This window comes from Phallusia mammillata, chromosome 1 (genome assembly GCF_965637545.1).
Source record: "Phallusia mammillata chromosome 1, kaPhaMamm4.hap1.1, whole genome shotgun sequence".
Lineage (NCBI taxonomy): Eukaryota > Metazoa > Chordata > Ascidiacea > Phlebobranchia > Ascidiidae > Phallusia > Phallusia mammillata.
Window position 1 is genome coordinate 4,083,845 of NC_137252.1, and position 22,988 is coordinate 4,106,832.

General features: G+C 36.3%; 1 protein-coding gene across 1 annotated transcript; it reads left to right on the forward strand.

The window, feature by feature from the left end:
* The first annotated feature begins 1,559 nt into the window (after positions 1-1,559).
* LOC145227645 (importin-7-like) lies at positions 1,560-22,561 on the forward strand. Its single transcript, XM_080092528.1, has 24 exons — positions 1,560-1,717; positions 2,097-2,338; positions 3,288-3,446; positions 5,758-5,914; positions 6,806-6,907; positions 7,446-7,528; positions 7,847-7,917; positions 8,233-8,381; positions 8,679-8,778; positions 8,997-9,105; positions 9,769-9,955; positions 10,496-10,703; positions 11,151-11,269; positions 11,792-12,020; positions 12,507-12,607; positions 13,216-13,338; positions 13,652-13,744; positions 14,389-14,475; positions 15,008-15,141; positions 15,820-15,962; positions 16,514-16,662; positions 19,513-19,648; positions 20,128-20,244; positions 21,174-22,561. The coding sequence occupies exons 1-24, from the start codon at positions 1,634-1,636 to the stop codon at positions 21,275-21,277; spliced, it is 3,186 nt and encodes a 1,061-aa protein (XP_079948654.1). The 5' UTR covers positions 1,560-1,633; the 3' UTR covers positions 21,278-22,561.
* Positions 22,562-22,988: the final 427 nt, after the last annotated feature.

Here is a 22,988-nt window from a genome sequence, read left to right on the forward strand (position 1 = left end):
ATTTATTCAAAAAATGCGGACTCAGAATGCAAAGTCAGGCCCGTGTAGCATTGTGTATTTTACATTTTTGTGCGTTTTTCAATTTAGCGGCGTATCAGACACGTCAAGACAATTTTTTACAAGTCTAGCGGCTTTAGATGTTGCGTTTTCTGAAACTACACGCCCCATAGGTAGCCTAGTTGTAAAAACGTTTCTTGTAGCCGCCTTGCTTGTACGATAGTTATTTCCTTTGTTTCGGAGGACACCATCTTTGCTCCGAGTTATAGGCCTATATTTGCGTTTGCTAATCCAAGAAGATACTTACTTAGACATACATACTTACTAAACGAAATTATCGCCAACGTTATACCTGTACGTCTGTTGTCGCTATATTTTGTTTAATAAACGTTTTACGTCCTAGTTGTTGTTGGTCAGGTACAGTGTCGTTCAAAGTTAATCTTTATTTTGGAGCCAGATCGCGCATTTTCCTTCTTTAACCTCAACGTTGCATCACAATGCAGCTATCCGCCAAATAAACACCCGAATCAACCCTTTTTTCAAGAAACCTATGGCCGAACTCGAAAAGCTCGGCCTGACTTACAGCTCTGGACAGGCAACGCCTTGATGCGTTGTTCTCATATTGAGTCCGCCGTTGATCTGGTTGGTTTGGAGCAATGCCGCTGAAAGAAACAAAAGCGACCGAGACAAAATTCGAACCCACAACGTTGCCAGGCTGTTGCACTCAAACTAACCACACGGCTATCTCGGCGGCAGCTTTCGTTTCAAGTGTCCATGGCAGTAGGGTGTAGGCATTTTACTCTTTTTGGAGCAGTTCGAAACACATTACCGTATGTGCAGATTTTTTAGATCTCTTATCTGTGCAGACGAAACTCATTTTAACGTCGATTTTTGTGCCGAGCGATTGACCGTTGCCATCTTGGCATGTAGCAAAATCATGGGTTAACTGGTTAACCACAAATTTTTTGTTTTGTTTGTTAGCAGTTGCCAACCAGTCGTGTGTGGCTACCCTGTGCTGTTTCCCGCCAAACGATCGCAACATGTGTGGTAAGGTTTGTTTGAGGTTTGATCCGTTTTAACTTATTTTTTGATACATGAGCCATAGAAATAACACGAATAGAGAAAAGAAATTAAAAAGGCAATTTAACAAAATAATAATTTCCAAAAAAATGTTTTCAATAAATGTAATGATTCCGTCATCTTTTTTTTAATTATTTTGCAATTTGTGATCCGTAAAAGTACTGCATGTCGCTGACCAGTGAACCGAAAAGTTTTTCTTTCACGTGCGAGAAAAATGAGGATTGTTTTCATTTAGATTTTTACTAAATTTTAACAATTTAGGGAATAATTAAATCTAATCAGACAAATTATTCATTTACTCAAACATTAAAAATGCGATTTAATATCTGATGTGTTTGTTTTGAAACTGATTAACAGCTCGATATCTATTAGTTTCCTTATTTTGGTCTATTATAGATAAATTGACAATGTTATTGTTAAACAACTCGTTAAATAGAGTCAGTTGCCAAAAACATTTGCGTAAAAATATTTAAGACTACACTTTAATGCTTACATATAAAAAATTTACTCATAGTAAGGTTTGTTTGGTGTAATAACTTTAAGCCAAATATTCAAAATGAATCCTGCGGAAATAGTTCAAATTTTGGAGGGTACAATGAACCCAAATGTTCGCAAAGAGGCAGAAGCGAAATTGGACGAAGTAAGTTTATTGTTTACTTCAAAAATGAAAATTTCGGATTATAATTATTGGATAAAACATCCTTCAAATGTAGAACAAACTGAGATAAATATGCATTTATATTGGAAAGAAAAGGTTTTTTGTTCTAATTCTCACACATTTCCTTGGTTACTGAATATCTGGTAAACGAAATAAAGTAATGCAGAGTAGGGTTATAAACTCCCATAAATATACAAATACAATTGTTTTTGCTCAGTATTAAAGAATGCGTTATACATGTTTTGTGTACTAAACATTTTAGAATATTAAAACATTGGTAATTGGGTATTTGTTTTCAAACAACTTCTGCTAATTTAAAAAACTTATATTTTCAGATCACTTGATTTAACCTTTTTTTCAGATGCACAAAATAGCTGGATTCACCCCACTCTTGTTACAACTCGTCATGTCAGAGGAGATTCCTATGGCAACGCGGCAATCTGGTGCCATTTACTTAAAAAACATGTGCACACAATCATGGCATGATAAAGTAGATAGAGACGGATCACCCATAACCGAAATATTCAGTATTCATGAAAGTGATAGGACAGTAATACGTGATCACATTGTTGAAGCTATTATTCACGCCCCTGATATTATTCGGTATGTACTTTTGGAGTAGCTGTGTGCAGTTTTTTGTTGTTGTTTATTTGCACATTTTAGTTGTGCTTTAAAGCAGTGGTTCTAAACCTTTGTGGACCGGTAAACTTTTAAATCAAATTTTGTGGACCGGTGGGCTTTCAAAATCAACCCAAAATGTAATCACTCCAAAAATGTGCAATTCAAAAGAAGTATGAAAAAATCATTTTAATGAGAAGTTTGCTTCTGTCTGTTTGATATCATACATGTTAACACGTTGACTGCCAAGGGATATTCCTATGTTCTGCTCAAATTTGCCAAATATGTTTTAGTGGCTTTCTGAAATCAGAAAGTCAAAATATTGGTGCCATGCTACGAGTTAACTCTTTTGTAAACACTGTCGAAATTGACTGCTGGTGTAGGGTGTCTCAGTGTTGCCACAACGCATCCACAGCGTTAGTTCGAGACGCCAGCTCATTTTAAGCGCGTTACAGTCGAACAAGTCTACTACGAGTATACTTGTATCTGGCAAGCCTGCCTAGATCGGCAACTACGAGATAACTCGGCAGTCGAGATAACATGTTAAACGCGCTTCTAATAAAGATTCTGCAAGGAAGTAGAGTGTTGACTTCCACACGATTTCTCTGCCTTCAACATCGTGCGTTTTGCAATTGAGATATAAAATTGTAATATATATATGTGGAAGACTGGCAGGAAAGTTGACGTGGACCGGTACTGGTCTGCGGACGGACGGTTGAGAACCACTGCTTTAAAGTTACCTATTATATATGTATATATATAGATATATATACCTTATTAGCAGGTATGGTATATGAGAAGGCAGTACGAACTGTATATTGTTGCTGATTAAATCAAGGGGGTCAAAAGTACATGAAAAACAATGTGCAAGTACTGCTGAACTGTTAAAACTGTACTTCTAGCCTTGATTTTATTTTATTCATATTCTTTGTAGAAACCAACTGACAGTTATTGTGCACAACATTATTCATCACGATTATCCTGAAAAATGGCCTGGTGTTGTGGATAAAATCAGCACAAATTTGCAGTCGGACAATCCTCGCGCATGGATGGGCTCCTTACTCACTCTCTACCAACTGGTTAAAAATTATGAGTAAGTTTGTTATCTAAAATTTTTAGTTTTTTTTTGGGGGGGGGGGGGGGACAATGTGTTTCCCTGAAGGGGACACATTTTGATTTTACTCGATTTGTTTTTGTTTTTTTTCTTTTGTTTTTTTTCTTCCCTCAAGTTTGTCCACCCCACTTTGCCAAGAAATGTTTGATGGATTTGGATGAAATTTTCACAGATGGTAGATATGGTTATGTAGATGTGCCATTTGTTTTGTTTGACGCGATAGCCCCAGTGTTTACCCCACTAGCCCCCTAAAATGGGTGATTTTTTAAACAATGTCCGAATCGGATGAAATTTGGACAGTTTGTTCATTGTGCCATTTTAGGGCATCGTTTGTTGTGTTTTACCCTGTAGCCCCAGTATTTACCCCACTAGCCCCCTAAAATGGGTGATTTTTTAAACAATGTCCTAATTGGATGAAATTTGGACAGTTTGTTCATTGTGCCATTTTAGGGCATCGTTTGTTGTGTTTTACCCTGTAGCCCCAGTATTTACCCCACTAGCCCCCTAAAATGGGTGATTTTTTAAACAATGTCCTAATTGGATGAAATTTGGACAGTTTGTTCATTGTGCCATTTTAGGGCATCGTTTGTTGTGTTTTACCCTGTAGCCCCAATATTTACCCCACTAGACCCCAAAACTGGGTGATTTTTTAAACAATGTCCGATTTGGATGAAATTTGGACAGTTTGTTCATTGTGCCATTTTAGGGCATCGTTTGTTGTGTTTTACCCTGTAGCCCCAATATTTACCCCACTAGCCCCCTAAAATGGGTGATTTTTTAAACAATGTCCTAATTGGATGAAATTTGGACAGTTTGTTCATTGTGCCATTTTAGGGCATCGTTTGTTGTGTTTTACCCTGTAGCCCCAATATTTACCCCACTAGACCCCAAAACTGGGTGATTTTTTAAACAATGTCCGATTTGGATGAAATTTGGACAGTTTGTTCATTGTGCCATTTTAGGGCATCGTTTGTTGTGTTTTACCCTGTAGCCCCAATATTTACCCCACTAGCCCCCTAAAATGGGTGATTTTTTAAACAATGTCCTAATTGGATGAAATTTGGACAGTTTGTTCATTGTGCCATTTTAGGGCATCGTTTGTTGTGTTTTACCCTGTAGCCCCAATATTTACCCCACTAGCCCCTAAAAATGGGTGATTTTTTAAACAATGTCCGATTTGGATGAAATTTGGACAGTTTGTTCATTGTGCCATTTTAGGGCATCGTTTGTTGTGTTTTACCCTGTAGCCCCAATATTTACCCCACTAGACCCCAAAAATGGGTGATTTTTTAAACAATGTCCGATTTGGATGAAATTTGGACAGTTTGTTCATTGTGCCATTTTAGGGCGTCGATTATTGTGTTTCACCATGTAGCCCAATATTTACTGCTTAAGCCACCTATTGTTTATAAAACGTCCGATTTGGATGAATTTTTGATAGTTTTTTGAATTTGGCATTTGTAGCTGTCAAATATTGTGTTCCACCCTGCAGCCCTAATATTTACCCTACCAACCCCCCAAAATGGGTGAATTAATCAACAATACATTTTGACAGTTTGTATAATATGCCATTTTGAGATGTCAGTGTTTTATGCTATTTAGGCACACAAACTTATAACAATGTCTCAATTGCATGAGATTTGGACAGTTTGTACTTTACATAACTTGTTTTTTTAAGTAACACTACCAATCACTGTGTTTGACTTTATAGCAACGTTTCTTATGGTTGTCTGTTTACAACTTTGCGGTTTTGGGGACCCATGAGTTTTGCCTGCAGAAACAAATCAAGATTATAAAAATGTTGGCTAATATGGGACCCAATATAAATAAATATAGAGAATATATTACAGTTTGCAGAATAGGTTGTAGTGTATATGCTATAGTAAAATGTGATAAGCCACCCTTCTAGTTTTAGTCAAGCTTGTGTATCAAATTAGTTATTTTTGTGTTCAAAAACTGTCTATTTTCAATTTTTTGACCTGGGTTATTACACTGTAAAGTTAAAAACATATATATTTAACATGAAAAATTTCTCTACAGTAGCAAATAAAACTATATATATGTATACAATTTTTAGTATCAGATGTATATATATATATAAATAAAATATGGGTTCGATTTTGTATTTGACTGATGTATCCAGTTTTCCACAAAACACTGATATTTGATCACAAATTGTTGTGAAAAATTTCGCTTCAGTCATGTTGGTTCAGTTACACTTGTATAGTGCAAGTCAGTTGTATGTATATATGCATGTATATATGTTAGGAGTAATACATGAGTTGTTCAGGTTCAAGAAGACAGAAGAACGTGGACCAGTTGTTGCAGCAATGAAAATATTTCTCCCTGTCATGCTTCAGTTGTTTAACAAATTCATTGATGACAATTCTGCTTCATCAGTTATACTACAAAAACAGCTGTTAAAAATCTTGTATGCACTAATACAGGTAATTGTTTTTTCTGTTCTTAGATATGTGTCTTACATTTTAAGCTTTTATTCGATTTCAATTATTGTCTGTAATGCAAGTTTCTGATTTTTTTGCGTGGTTACTAGCGTATTTATACTTATATACTTGCATGTGGTAAATATATTTTTCTAATTGTGATGCACAGTATATATATACATATATATCACATTGTTAATGCCTTTCTGACAGTATTTATTATGGGTCCTCTTTCCTGAAGGGGACACATGTTGATTTTACTTGAATTGTTTTGTTTTTTCTTTGTTTCTTTTTATTTCCCAAAGTTTGTCAGACTCTTTGCCATTAAATGTTTGATGGATTAGACTGAAACTTACATAGATGGTAGATATAGTTATGTAGATGTTTATCCCACTTTGTTTGTCTCAATAACCCCAGTATTTACTCCGTAGCTTGTTGCGTTTTACCCTATAGCTCCAACATTTGCCCCACCAGCCCCCTAAAACAAGTGATTTTTTTAAGAAACTTCAGAATTAAATGAAGTTTGCAAAGTTTAATAAACATACTATTTTAAGTCCTCAATGGTTTTGAACAACTAAGGTTACAAAAAACAATTAAGGTTATAAAAGACGGTGGCTAACACAGGACCCAATATAAAATAAGGATAGGAAACATATATATTAATGTTTCAAAACCGGTTATAGTGTATGTGCAAAGACAAAATGTGCTAAGCCCAACTTCTAGTTGCTAAACTTGCAGGAGCTACTGCACTATTAATGTTGTATCTTTGCATTGCATCCACTAAAGATCTTTGTTTATCAACTGGACATATCCTAGAAGTGTCTATTAACTCTGAGACTTTTTCAGGAACAAGTTTTTTATGAGACAAAATAAACGCACTGTTTTAACTTACAGTATTCACTTCCTATTGAACTATTCAACGAACAGACAATCGATGAGTGGATTAAATTGATGAGAATTGTCATTGAGCGTCCAGTACCACCTGATACACTACAGGTATACACATGTGTGTAAACAACAAATACAATCCTCATACAAAAAAGCCCACTCTGTTGACATTTGGTTTGTACAGAAGATGTGTTCAGTGATGGGTTAAATCACCTTTATTCGTATTGTTTTCCATTATGTTAACACCTTTACCCTATTATCACATGTGGTTTACTACGATGGTTTTTGTTGCACTGTATGTAAATATTGACCTCTTCATGAAGGGAAACATACCTGTTTCTTCACTGATGTATTGGTTTCCAATCTTTTTGTAGCAATGAATTCTTTAATACATTAAGGTTAGGATTATGAACTTCGTAAGTTAAATTTTCATGAAGTTTTGCATGAAACCTTGGTATGACTGGTCAGCAAATCCAAGTTTGGTAATCACTTGTCTGAATTGAGTTTAATTCATTGTTTAACAGTTATTATTCGAAAGGGCTACTGGCATTTGATTCATGTGGTTTAAACCGCTCTATATGTATATATACATACTGTTTTTGCGACTAAAGGGTTTATTTCTGTACAAACTTGTATTTCACGCCAGGTTGATGAACTGGAAAGGCCGGAGCTGCCGTGGTGGAAATGCAAAAAATGGGCGATGCACTTTCTGGCTCGCGTATTTGAAAGGTAGTTTTGTGTGGTTGTTGGTGTGGCTTAATGTGCAATAGTATTATCATGAGTTTCTTTTTGTTACTATGTTGTCAGTGGTAATGGTATGTTGGTTCTGATTGTGCAACTACTTGCTAGTATCTACATTGGATCATTAATAATTATTTGCTCCATCCAGGAAAACATTGTTTAAAGATATTTTTTTAGTGTTTGTAATAATATTTTGATATAAGGTTTTCAAGATTATTCAGTAAATTATTAAACTTTTCAATCAGTGGTTTGTTGTAGTGGTTTAAAGTTATTTGTTTTGTTTTTATATTTTCCTTTTCTGTAAAGATATGGCAGCCCTGGAAGTGTTACAAAGGAATATAATGAATTTTCCGAGTTCTTTCTCAAACGATACTCAGGTAATTGCAAATTTACCAGGTTAAAAAAAAATATTTGTGTATAACTCATGATGCAAAAAATGCAAAAACTTTTATTACTTTCTTTACCTTTAAATTTTGTGACTGATTTTGTTTGAAATGAAACATTTAACACTTAAGTTAAGATGAACATAAATTCATGACTGGGATCAGCCCTGAAGCGTCTATGCAGACCAGCGATCATTTAACACTTAAGATTTTTATCATTTGAATGTGAATCAAATATTAACAATAAGATTTGTTTTATTAGTGCTGGTGCATTTTTACCAATAAATAAAAATGGTGTTTTCTTTTTAGTTGCAATTCTGCAAATAATTTTGAAGATCTTGGCTGGTTATCGTAACAAAGAATATTGTGCCCCTCGAGTTTTGCAACAAGCATTACATTTTCTCGACCAAGCCGTCAGCCATGCACACACATGGAAAATAATGAAAGATGTTTATGTGGTAAGTTTTCTGTTTTCAAGCCGGCTGCTTTAAAAAAAATCTGAAACTTCGTAAAACTTGAAATAGGCATAAAATTTGCAAAAATTACTTGTGCTTTAATCTTAAAAATAGTATCTGCCAGCTGATATAGTTGATGTATTTTTACCATAATGGACCTTTCGTCGATAGATTAAAGTTGAAAACATTATATATGTCAACTGTTTTATGATTCATGAAAGTCATTAAAGAGAAATATATCGTTATGATTATGACATGTTATTCATGTCTTGTGAATTGTATTTTGTTTTTATATTGCAGGATTTGTTAAAGGACATTATCTTTCCTCTCATGTGTTTTACTGATGAGGATAAAGAAGTTTGGGAGGATGACCCGCATGAATATATCAGGATGAAATTTGGTAAGTTTATGCAAACACATCACGACAAAAGTTTGCAGCACATTTTTTTATTTTGAAAGGGCTTTTCACGTGGATAGGTAGATACAGTACAAAGTAGAATAAAAAAATGAAAAACAAGTGGTTTTTCCTATAATTTATGACAGTAGTCAGACATCACAAGTGCTAAAATCTGTATTGAGTTGTAGTTCATGTTATGAACTGTAGTTATTGTTTTGCAGATGTTTTCGAGGACTTTTTATCCCCAGCAAGTGCAGCACAATGTCTTCTGCATTCAGCGTGTTCCAAACGAAAACAAGTTCTTCAAAAAACCATGGGATTTTGTTACGGGTAATTTTGTAGTAAACTGAACTTCATAATAAAAAAATACCTTATAACCAGTGTTGTTCCCCCCAAAAAGACTTATAAAAGCCTGCAATAGTTTTTATGATTCTGCGATCATCTCACTACATATAAGCTACCATAGTACGCAAGGCCTATTAAAGGTGTCATACCGAATCAGCTGATCTCCCAAGCATTCCCATATGGCAAGGTACAGGCTATGGGAATGCTTGGTGACCGGCTGAATCAGTGTAATGCCTATGCCTTTAATAGGCCTGGCGTACTATCATGTATTGATATGAATATGATCCCAGTATGAATATGTTCATCTTACATATAAACTATTGGCAAAGTTTATCAGATGTTTATTGTCTTATGTTTTTGTCAGATTTGCTAACAATCGGTCAAACATAGTTTGTAATCTAATAGTTAAGCAAAATGATTTAGCCAAATTGGTTTACAAGTACAGATGAAACTAATTAATCAGAATTGCAGTTTCCCCACCGTTTTGTTGGATTGAGCGGATTGCATTTAACTTACTTTTTGCTTAACAATTGATAGACAACAGTTTGGAATTCCTAAAACGATCGTGAATAATCTTCTTTTTTTTCGATTAACCAACTTGCGATTAACCTTTTTTGTCTGTATGAAGACATTTTTGTATTTCTGCAGTGTATTAACTGAGACGCCAACACCGAATGGCGATAGAGCTCGGAGAAAAGATGGAATTTTGCATATTATTGGTTCGCTGGGTGACACTTTACTCAAGAGGAAGATGTACAAAGACCAACTTGAACTGATGCTGAAATCTCATGTTATCCCTGAACTTCAAAGTGAACATGGATACATGAGAGCAAGGGTGGGCGTCAAACTCTATTTTTAGTCTTTCAAATTAACAGGGGTCCCATGTGTATGAAAAACCTGGAAAAATTATGGAATTTAAATTTGTATTTTTAAGGCCTGGAAAAGTTTTGAAAAAGGCCAACTTTTGCAAAATTCCTTAAAAAAAGTATGGAATTGGGCGCCTGTTTTACCCTGAAAATGTCAGATAGGGATAGGAATTATAAATCACGTAACATATGAATATACAAAGTATGTTTTTTTACTTTTTTGGAAAGTCATGGATTTTTTTTGCTTCTTGGAAGAGTTTTGGGAAAGTCATGGAATTTATGAATGAAAATTGCATGGGAACCCTGAATTAACCTCTTCCTGTCGAAACCATTCATGTACCTCGTCTGTAAAGCTTTTTTAATGTTATCTTCTTTTTTTGGATTTTGCTGCAAAAGCTCAACTATACTTAAGTCTGTATTTTTGTTTGTCGATCAAAATTTAATTCATTTCTTATAGCAATAGAATAAATTTTTGTATCATTTTTCGCACAAACCCTTCTTTATCCCAGGCATGTTGGGTGATACAACATTTCAGCGAGGCGAAGTTTAAGAAGAAGGAAAACATCATCGCAATCTGTGAAGCTTTAAAACATTTGCTTCTGTCCGATCGAGAGCTTCCAGTCCGTGTGGAAGCAGCAATATCCATCGAATCATTCCTAAATTCGCAGGAAATTGCAGAGAAACACTGTGTAACTTATGTCAGCGACATCGTACAGGGTAAAGTTTTGTTGTTGTTAAAAGTTTCAAAAATTCAGAGCATTTTATTCAGTGGCTCCCAAACTTTTTGGATTATTAGACTCCTTTTAAAAATGAGATTGAAAAACCACCTGCGTAACAATTTAGGCTGTTGGGGAACTCTTGTTAGCAATTTCATGAATTTTACCTGTGTGCGTGCCTTGATCATCCAGAAGCTTAACAATTTTGTGCACTCCTGCTAATTATTATCCCAACTTTTAGAAATTCAAACTTTTTTTAAGCTTTGTCAGAACCTCCAGAACCCTAAGTTGGGACAAATTTGGATGTTTTTGTTTGCAGTTTTGTACTATAATTTAATATAATGAGTTAATATTTATATTGCTTTAGTATGAAGACTTTAACATTTTACATTTGTGCATTGTTTATGTTGTAGTTTGTTGATGTGCATAATTTTGGATTATTTTTTAGCACTGCTTGCACTTGTCCATGAAACTGAAAACGATGACCTGACGACGGTGGTTCAAAAAGTAATCTGTCTTTACTGCGAGCAAGTTATTCCGTATGCAGTGGAGATCACTAAGAACCTGGTAGGATATATGAAAATATATTAGCTGTGTCTGACATGAAAAAGATTTGAGTAATGAATATATAGACGATCACCGTTATCCCACAATCAATTAGTCAAGCAGGTGATTTTCTTAACAAACAGCCATGACTTGGATTTTGGATCTCTGCAATTAAATAGATTATGCACTTAACTGACTTTACTTGCAAAAGTATATTGTTAGAGCATGTGCATAATACATACACTGCATTGCAAATTTTAATGACTTGCCCTTTAAAACGGTTAGAGACTTTTACATATTTTCTGTACTATTATCTTTTGTTGGCTACACTTCAGGTCGACTAAACTTTGTTTTCTTGGCGTGTAAAGGGCTGTGCAGATGGATCATTAATACTTATCACAGCCAGTAAATTACTGTAAGATGTTTGTGTGCAAAAACGTTCTGTGCTTTTCAACAGCTTCTTTTGCTTGTTAATATAAATAACATAAAATTATCTCTTGTGATCTAGGTATGTTGGATAAATTTCAACGTGCTGTTTTACAGACGATGACTTTCCTGAAAGTTTTGGAAAGCAGCAACCCTGAAGGTGAGAACGGACATGCTGGCGGCGACCTCGACGAGGCTGGAAGTGACAAAGCTGTTACAGCTATGGGTATACTCACAACTATTGAGACAGTTCTTGATATGATGGAAGAGGAACGAGACATCACGGTTCAACTTGAAGGAATTGTTGCCCCTGTGGTTGCCCATGTTCTTAAGAACCGAATGATGGGTGAGTAACTAGATTGGTTAGAGCAGCAGTTCCCAACCTTCTGCTGCCGTGACCCTTTGATAACATTTGCCAAGTTGTGATGACCCCAAGGCTACATATTAAAATTGACATGAGTTTCTGTTAATGGGCTAGTGGTCCATTGCCTAAATCAGTGGTTCCCAACCAGGGGGGAATTCCCCACTAGTGGGGAATTTGAGTCACAACATTAATCTCTTACTGGTTGTCTGTGCCATGTGTTATTGCTGCATTTGCCATATATGAGCTGAGAAAAAGAAAGTCTTCATATAATCGATTTAAGGCAGCAATGCAAGGGGGGAAATAGATTTGAATATCGACTAAAAGGGTGCACAGTACAAAAAATGTTGGGAACCACTAGCCGAATTAGAGTTGAAAAACCACTGCTTTAGGCGACCCCATCCAAATGGTCAGGCGCCCCCTGTTGTGTTCACGACCTTCAGGTTGGAAATAGATGTTCATTTGATTTAGATTATTACGAGGAGATTTTCTCTTTAATGTACTCGTTGACCTGCCAAGCTATTTCACCATCAATGTGGGAAGCCCTGCCACTTATATCACACGTTTTTGAAGTAAGTTGTAAGTTTAAAGTGTTTACAACCAGTAATAGTAACAAATAAATGAGATTGTTTACATTTCTATTGCTCTAAATTTTGTTTGTTTTTTTATACAAAAGATGGCTGTGTGTTCCATTTTTGACAAAGTGCACAATTTGTTGAATTTTCCAAATCAAATTTTTTGCACATTTTTAAAATCTAAAATGATATTGACAATGTATTAAGTCGAAAACCAAACCATAATTCCATTAGTTTGACATATCCAGTACCTAGACCAGTGGTTCTCAACCTTTCGTGGGCCGTGGCCCCCAAAAAGTAAATTTTTGACCTTGTGGCCCCCTTCATGTAACCCTGTAAGTCCTGTTGCCCCCTTAAAAATGTAAATGGCAAACTCGTGTTGGAATTCGGTACTAATTTCAGGTTGAATAGAGCAAACAAAAATCCGTAATCGTGAAAAACCTCAATATAAACAAATGGTATGTGAAATAGTTGATTAAATTAGGGAATAAAGTTAAAAAGAAAATGGCTTTTAGTGGGTGTGAGCCCTTGAGAACCACTGACCTAGACTGTCACTGTCAATTTAATGATACCTGTATTTTTTAATATGCTTTTTATGATTGCAGGACGACGGCTTCGACTACTTTACAGACATGATGCCGTGTCTGCATAGTTTCTGCACAATCGACACTCCTACTCTGCTTTCGAACCCAAGTTACCTGGAAGTTATATACACAATGTGTAAAAAGGTCGGTACAATGTGGTCTGCGTATGTTTTACTCCTGACGCAATTTCAGATTTTGTAAAATTACACATTTTGTATTGAGGCATTTTTATTTACCTATTGCTAGTTGCTTATTTATTTATTTTATTTACTAATTGTGCTTTTTCAAGAAAATATTTGAGGTAAAGTTGAAATCACAACTTATTTTTCAACATGTCTCTTATGTTGCTTTTAAAAAGGTTTCTCGAAAGATTTGAAATTGTAAGGTAACGTTTGGTGCTAAAAGATTACACTATCTTGCTTTTACAACCAGGGCCAAAAAATATTTTATTTTTCAGGTTTTAGACAAAGATGCTGGTGAGGACGCTGAATGCCACGCAGCAAAACTTCTTGAAGTTATAATTATCCAATGCAGGGGAAGCATAGACCAGGTACAATGTTACTTGCAATATAAATGCAAACCTTCGAAGCTGATTCATAGTACGCCAGGCCTAATCAAGGCGTTGTATTGAATCTGTCCGGCCTACTGAAGACGTTACACAAAATGAAGCTGGTCTCCCAAACATGCCCATGTGGCAAACTGTTGCAGGACTTTCAGTTATCCACATACGAATACGGTTTATCGCATAATTATTTTTCCAATTTTATGCGATACACTGTGTTATGCAATTAACCGATTTTCCTAATCAATGTCTGCGGTTGTGATTTACGATCCCTGTGCAACTATGTGTTTTATGTCAACTATGTGTTGTAACTATGTCCTTGTGTTTTCACGGATTTATCGATTAAGCCAGTGGTTCTTAACCTCTTTTCCTTGCTGCACCCCTTTCAAATCACTAACCAATTTTCGCTCCCCCTTCTGTAATTGCTTAAATAGAATAGACCTAACCAACCTTAATGATTCAGCATCCCCGCACCCCCTAGGAACAGTTCTCGCACCCCAGGTTAAGAACCCCTGGATTAAGCGGTATGCATTTAATAGACAGTTTCGAAATTATGTCAGACAAGTTTTATCAGTTGTTGTTAAAATACTAACATCTATTGCCAGTGACCCCCCTTTTAATCCACTTTTTAGTGCATTCCATTATTTGTGGAGGCGGCATTGTCAAGACTTACGAGAGAAGTTAAAACGAGCGAACTAAGAGCGATGTGTTTGCAAGTGGTAAGTTTAATACATTCATCTTTCATGTTTTAAGTGCTATGAAATGACTCAACTGGGTAAGATTCAATTTCAACTGAAAACCTTTAAAAATAACTTGGTCAAAAAACGTGCCAGGACAATGAGAAACTTTTAGGAATATATACTTTGTATATTCGGAATTATCAGTTCCTAATTTAAATAGAAAAATATTCTGGAGAAAAATGTAAAAATTATTTCAGGTTAGATTTTAAAACATTGTTTCCACAGTTCAGTTTTTTCAAAATATTCAACTGCCGCCCAAAACAACTGATAACGAGTATTTAGAGTAGAATGATAGGCTTATTTACAGTCAACTTTGATGTGACATTGAGTCTTTATTTAATAAAATTGACCTAAAAATTAATTGTTAACAAATTTCACGGAACACATCACTAAAGACATCGACTCCCAAAAAACGAGTCCGACTACACAACACCGCAGTTTGTTACTGGTCTAGTTTGATACATCGGACGCATTTTCATGTTGTTGTTGACATGTATTGATTTCAACGCAGGTTGTGGCCGCTCTTTATTACAATCCCATACTATTGATGGACACACTTGAAAACATCCGATTCCCCAACACGACCGAGACGATTTCCGAACAGTTTTTCAGGCAATGGTTCAATGATGTGGACTGTTTTTTAGGGTAAGTATCATGTGCATTTCAATGAAAAAATCTTATGCGGTACAACCAGTGGTGGGATTCAAATTTTGTTGTCAGCCGGTTCTATCACAAAAGTCATATTATTCAGCCGGTTCTGTTGCAAAAATTCCATTGACAGTAACCATGCAGTAATGCTAACTGGTTCGCTGATTTCATAAAATTTCGTGAGACGGTTCTATAGAACCGGTGCGAACCGGCTAAATCCCACCACTGGTTACAAGGTAAGGTAATCATCTGTACAGCTGGCAACAAGTGATTGACCGTATGGATTGGAAAATGTACTTACACCATAACTCACGTCAGTCGCACATTTAGCTAATTTTCGGTAGGTGGCGCAAAGACCAAAAATCCTATTGAACCGGTATCAAAATGTGCCGACGGTTGGGGTTAGGTATTATCATTAAAAAATCAATGAAACTAACTCTTAAATTTAGTTCTTAATGTAAAATTTCCAAAAACCTAATTCTCAACCCTATTCCTCTTCAGGCGCTAAATTAATAATTCAGCTCCTGCGCCACCTATCGAATTAGCTAAAAGTGCGGCTGACGTGAGGAATTGTGTAAGTACCTGTACCGTATGGGTTAGGGCAGCCATGTGGTAAATAACGAAACAGTGTGCAGCTGATTTCAACTCCTAATGGGAAAGATTATTTGTTTACAGAATTCATGATCGGCGTGTTTGTATTCTTGGCCTCTGCACGTTAATGGATCTCAACAATCGACCCGGTTGCATTACTGAATTGTCAGGACAAATCATACCGTCGCTTATAATGCTATTTCAAGGACTACAGCGGGCATATAAAGGTCAGTAAAAGTGGTGTGTTCAATGTGTGTACAAAAAACAAATAAAGTTGTTTCACTCGGTTTGTTCACAACTTTCACTGAACAGTGACAAACTCAAGGTTTTCTAAGTAAAAATCCGTCCATAACAAAATGATAATTAAGAAGTAAATGGTTCGGACTCAGAATCAGTAGACACGATGTTGTTGAAATCGAGATATATATTTCACCTATGTAGGCATCTTCAGTCTCTAAAAACTGCAAACAGCGAAGGTTAAATAAAGGAGACCAGATGTAGTAGCATACAAAATAAAATATTAAAGATCTAAAATCACTAAAAAAATTAGCTTTTATATTTATCCATCACAAAATAATATGTGTTTTCGTGTTATCCTTTTTGTTAATATTTTCCGTTGTTGCTTAGCTCCAGTTTTAATATATATGCGTCATTAATTACACAAAAATTCGACATTGAAACAAAAAATCGTTGTCTTTTTGCATTATTTCCCTCTAACTTGGCTTTTTTAAAATATCGACAACACAGCATTGTTACGTCACAGTTTATTTGATCACAGTGAAGGGCGAGGAAGAGAACAGCGACAGTTCGGATTCGTCAGATGATGATGACGACGATGACGCAATATATGAGAGGCAGGAGTTGGCGTCGGATGAAGATGAAATTGATGAGGATTCGGCTGAGTATCTCGAGATGCTCAAGAACAAGGTAACACTGAAGGTTGAGTTAACTGCAATAGTGGCTAACTTTGAATTGGTTTCAAGTTCATAGAGCTCTTCTGGCAAATGTATTTTTATTCTGACGTTTCGACGTAACAGGTCGCCTTTATTACGGTACTGTACTACGCGCTTTCATTGTTATTTACCCTGATAAAGACAACCTGTATAGGACGTCAATAGATTTGTTCTAAACTGATAAGGAAGAGATATTATTTAACTTTAAATTAGTGATGGGACGGGTACTCGGTACTCGGTATCGATGGTATCGAACGATTTCAGTGGTATCGATACTCGTACTCGGTATCGAAATATTTTGTCTCAGTTTTCGATACCAACGTGCGAGTACCGAAGGCCGATTTACGCTATAAGAACACTGAAAACTTTGTGCCAATATATGCTTCGGACAGCACAAATTTGGGAAAAAGTTCCGCCAGGTTAGGTATTTTTTTCGCTATCGTATGGAGATTACTTTTTTCTGCATGTGTGTGTGCACGCCTGTACGCCGGCCATGGCAGATAAATTAGCAGGTGATGTACAACTAAGTACAACACTGTACTTAAGTACTCGGTAATCGTACTCGGTACTCGGTATCGAAGGTATATACATGTGGTACTCGTACTCGGTATCGGTACTCGCTTCAAAACCTGGTATCGTCCCATCACTACTTTAAATAGATCATAGTTGAAGTTAAAAAGGAAAACCCCAAAGTCACTTTGCCATGAAAATATGAAAACTAGAACCATTTGCTTAAAGTTTAGTTACTTGTCCGATGTTGGCAGGGTTCCATGTTTAATAGTTGAAATTTGTCCTTGTAAACACTAAGAAACAAGTATCAGAAGCTAGACTTGACCGACAGCAAAACATTATTTAAGTAAAATAAATTGTGAAAAGTTCAGCATGAAATTATAGTGAGTATTAGTTGGGCTAGAATAGTACAGCTAAGTAGTTGAATGAAGCTTTTTGAATCAAAAAATCACAAAACAAAATGATGGAGCTACTGACATAAGAGCTCTCATTAGCCAGGGTTGCTAATTTCCGGTAGGTGACGCAAGCAAATATTTTGAATGCAATTTGTGTAAAAAAGCTGATGAAGCTATTAGAGTTGGTCTGAGGCTTCATAATCATAATAACAGTAAAATTAACCCTAAAAAACGAGTTCTTTGTGTTGAATTTAGTTCCTTACCCTATCCCAGTCTCACTGTTTTTTCTTTCTAATAACTGCACTCTTTATGCCACCTACCGGAAATTAGCAAACCTGTCTGCTGTGAGTTCTTATGATACCACAAAAATTAACAGGAAGATTTAGATGATGATGACGAGGATGGTTCAGTTTATTCAGATGAGGAGACAGATCTTGAAAGTTTTTCAACTTGTCTCGATGACTCAGACAACGAGGTTGAGGAGTTTACCATGTTTAAGAAAACCATGTTAGGTGAGATAGAGAAACATACATGGCCTGTACTTAGTACTCACTGCAGCAGAAACAACCGGTTTAAGGTTGACCTGGTTATCAATACTTGGAAATTTAGCTTTGACAGTCCAGTCCAGTCCAGTATGCAAATAGACGATAGATTCACTGGTGGGATTCAGTGCGTTCGCACCGGCTCTATAGAACCGTCTCTCAAAATTTTCCGATAGCATTACTGGTTAATATCACTGGACTTTTTGTAATTACCGGCTGAAAAATATGACCGTTGTGATAGAACCAGCTGACAAAAAAATTGCATCCCACCACTGAATACATTGAACTTGGTATACCTTGGAGTTAATTTTTAACTGCTAACTGTGTTTGACTATGGCTGTCGTACAGCTGTTAACGTTACATGAAAAGATTCGCTCAAACGCCCTCATCACATTTTGTTCATGTTGAGTGAAATACAACAGGCAAGCTATACCCAAAGTCTAACACCAAGAAGTTTGAGACCCATTTCTTTTGAGTGTTTTGGGATGAACATGGACCGTTATGTAAGTTTGTTAAAGATCAGCACAAAGATATTAAAGTTAAAACATGGGGAGGAAAGATTGACAGAACTGAATGAAAGGAACAGAAACTGTCATTATCAAGAAAAATCAAGGAATATATCAGAACGTTTCAGGAACTTATAGAAATGTGAAACGCTCAGATATAAGTTCAAAGAATTGAAAGTTTATCATGAAATGCAGATATTCAAACAAACGTTCTAGAAAAATGTACAACCGTGAAAAGCCTAGAAGAAAAGCACAAAAGGTTGCAGATTTTGTTCAAGTCCCACCCACAGTGATGACAAGGTCAAGTTATAGAAATGTAAAAGCCTCAGAAACAAGAAATTATGTAAGTGGTCAAGAGATTTGAAAGTTGGAAACTGGAGAAATTCAATTAAACGTTCCAGAAAAATATAGAAATGTAATTAAGCTAAGAAGGATAGCACAAAATATTGCAAGCGGTTGTTTGACGTGTTCAAGTTTAACCCACAGCGATGACAAGGTCAAGTGTAAATAGTATTTGCAAGTCACCCCGGCATTGCATTGATCAGGAAACCAACGACTTCACATTTGTAAAAGTTTTTTGTGAAAATGCAGATATTCAATTAAACGTTCCAGAAAAATATACAAACGTGGAAAGCCTAAAAGAAAAGAACAGAAGGTTGCAGATTTTGTTCAAGTTTAACCCACAGTGATGACAAGGTCAAGTGTAAATAGTATTTACAAGTCGCTCCAACATTGTATCGATCAGGAAGCAATGACTTCACATGACTTTTTTAAAACTGCTTAAATTCAAGTTCCCTGGTAGTTTTAAAAGTTTCAACATGGACATAATAATTTCGTTATCTTGTGACGCAATATTGTTGATGACGTCAAGGTGGGCGAGGGTGATGACGAAGATGATGATGACGAAGGCGATGACGGAGAAACGATGTTGGAAGCTTTTCCTTCGGCGCTGGAAGACGAAGCCACATCGGTTGACGAATACTTTGCGTTCAAACGCGTCTTATGTTGTAAGCTGAGTGGATTAAGTAAAGCTTTTCCAATATTGTGTTATTGCCATAAAGCTAAACTGGCAATGGGTGCTGAAAGTTTATGTGTTTTAAAGACAGTAAAACAATTCTACACAGTAACCTAAAACCAATATTAAGTTTGCAGACTCAAAATGAGTACGTTTACGTTTGATGTTGTTTGTACCTCGTTTTAAGTTTACATTTGAATAACACACTATTGTTTTCAAAACAGCAATTTCAATCATTTTTACATTTTCTGTTTTTGCAACATAAGTTTATTATTTTTTTAGCAAATTTTAATTTTTTTAAATTGTAAATCGCCGGTGCAATGACTTTTTTTGCACCTTTTGCGCTGCAACTTAACATTGCGCAAATATTTTGTCGTTGCAAAAAATCTAATTCCGTGTTTTTGTCAATAACAAACTTTCACGCAAACCTTTTACATTTTCACATGAATTACCCATTGTAATGTCACACAGCTCTCGAGTCACGTGACCCTGCCTGGTACAACACCCTGACGAAAGTTCTCACCGCGGAGCAACGAAAAAACATCCAGGAAATCTACGTGTTGGCCGATCAGAGGTTGGCTGCTGCAGGTGGGCTACAATATTCCTGACAGGGCTGTGGACTACAGTAAATCTCGGTTAATCCCGACCCGTTTGGATCAAAAAATGTCCGGATTAGGCAAAGACCCGGATTAACCGATGTTGAATAATCGAAGCCTTACCACATTACAAATTATTTGTACCTTGATTTTTCTCCGTATTAGCCGAAGATCTGGATTAACCGATGTCGATTTAACCGAGGCTTACTGTCATTACAATATTTTGGCTAAGTCCTAAACCGACAAAAAAAAATTATTTAAACTTTTAAGTAACTTAAAAATCAAGATTCGGCCTTTCACACAAAATCAACCATAGTAAAGAAACAGATTCAATTTTTAGACTTCTGCCGTTTGCGAAACTAAAACCTTTGCAACAGATTTATCGAAACGTAAATCTAATTTAAATGAAACGAAATTGTTCTTAAAAATAGAAATTTAAGTTCGAGGTAAAAACCAAAGTCCAATGCCGTGGTTTTTAATCACGTTATTTTTATTTCAATACTTCTACCGTTATACACTTTACCGGCCGTGAGCACAAAGATCTGGCGTTTCTTACCTACCTAGATGTATTGGGTAAGAATGACAAAAAGACTGAATTATTGTTCTAGCCTTGTTATACACCTGTATTTGGTAATCACACACAAAGAAACGCAATCTTGGAATACTTTTTGGCAACCTTTTGATTGATCCTCATATACGGATCTGTTCATAAGTTTAATGGTGAAAATAATAGTGATATTACTGATGATGGCATGAGCATTTGCCGAAGCGTTTAAAACAATAAAGCATGTCGCGTTTTACGTCTATTTGGGCCGTTATTTTCACCATTAAACTTTTGTTTGATATTGTGAATAATTTTATTACTGTCACGCACCTTAGCATACAATATTATTGCATGTTATATTTTCACTTTTTTTGCAGAATCAAGGAAAATCGAAAAGACCGGAGGATACCAGTTTGGAACCACCAACGTTCCAAGCACATTTAACTTTTCCAACGCGCGACCCCCTACTTTGTCCCCCTAAGCCCCAAATATATACCCCCCCCCCCATACTGTTCCTAGAGTTTGGCGCCCCGCCGATCTATCAGTGCCGCTTACTAGAATATCCAGTCGTCATAGCAACTGCGCGACGCCATAAAGTACAGGCCTATTTGTTTGTTGATGTGTGAGAGAGAGCGCAAGAAAAACCTTTTTTCTTTTTCTCTCGTTTACCACGAAACTGGTTTGCTTTTTGTCCATGAAGTTATGTTAGCGAAGAAAATCCTATTAGGCAATTAGGGGTAGTGTGATGCAATGGTTGCTGTGTTAAACGACATCCAAAACAAAACCTTGCTTCCAAAATACTGTTATAAGCATTTCTACGTTGTTTCATGAATATCTCCATTTTGCTTACAAATTATTGATGAGTTCATTTGTTTTTGTGTCTAAACTAAAGCTAAATTTATGAATTTTAGCACAGAAAAAAAAAATTAGAAGCCATTACTGTTTTAACAGTTTTGTTTCGATGTCATTATTTCTGTACATTTAGGCTTGTAGTCTTGCGAAGAAAACGTTTTAGTCACCAAAGAAAAACTTTTTTCCTGTGCGTAGAACTGTCGACGTTTGCAAAACTCTGTTCGCAATTTGTTTAGGTCTAGCGCCTCTAGTGGTTCTCTGCCGTGTGAAGAACATTGCCAAACATTTTTCGTAAACATTTCCAGCATATCTGTTGTCAGCAGTGCCACGTAAAAATCTCTTTAGTCTACTTTAAACGCAAAATTGTATTGTCCCAACCTGCCACGTGTACTTCTGTTTAAACTGTAGCACTGGACCTTACACTGTAAACCTCGCTGAAAGCGGATTCGGTTAATCCGGATCTTCGCCTAATTCGGACTAGATACAAATGATTTGTAATGTGGTAAAGCTTTAACTTATCGCCGCGGGATAAACCAAATCTCCGGAAAATTTGTTTTAGTCCAAACGGGTCCGGATTAACCGAGGTCTACTGTATTTGGTTTCTGCGACGAGAAAAACATGGTTTATTATTAGGTTTTGTTTGGCGGACTTTCTTCCGCTACAGTACTGTTCGTAAGGCATTTTGATACATGCATTCTTTTAAGTCACAAAACGCGTAGAAACTGGTCACAGCTGTTTTACAAATCTTCTTTAGAGAACAAGTTCAAGGAGCTGTTTCCATTTTTGTCGTCATTTCGCTCCAACTCATATCGTTGCGTTGATATTTTTACTTGCATGACGTCACTGGAGGTGCTGTACATAGATTTGCGGTTTGCATGGTTTTGTTAATTTGCAATTGTTTTCCAGCGTTCAAGTTGTCTGTCTTTGTTTATTTTAGACAGGTTGATCAGATCAGCGAGGTATCGGTGGTATAGATGCCTGTCTATGAAACTTTCGGGTCTAAACGGGCTTCTCAAAAACGACTCGGGTTTCGGGTTTTCACCAAACATTCCCAGATGGGATTCGAACTCACGATAGGAGTCTTGAGTTGAGTATTTTTCGCTTGGACAAGAAATAAAAGCAATCACTAGCCCGGAAATAGCTGCGAAACGTTGAAATTTTATGCAGCGAAATATAGTAAAACACGTTCAGTGGATAATGGCTAAACGCGATGCAGCACCGCCGTACTATGAGCGTTATATGTGACGAAAACTCACAACTAAGTGAGTTTGGCGCACTGTAAGTAGAAACATGACTTGTTGGAACTAGTGATGCACCGAAGTTTCGGTTAGCCGAAACAT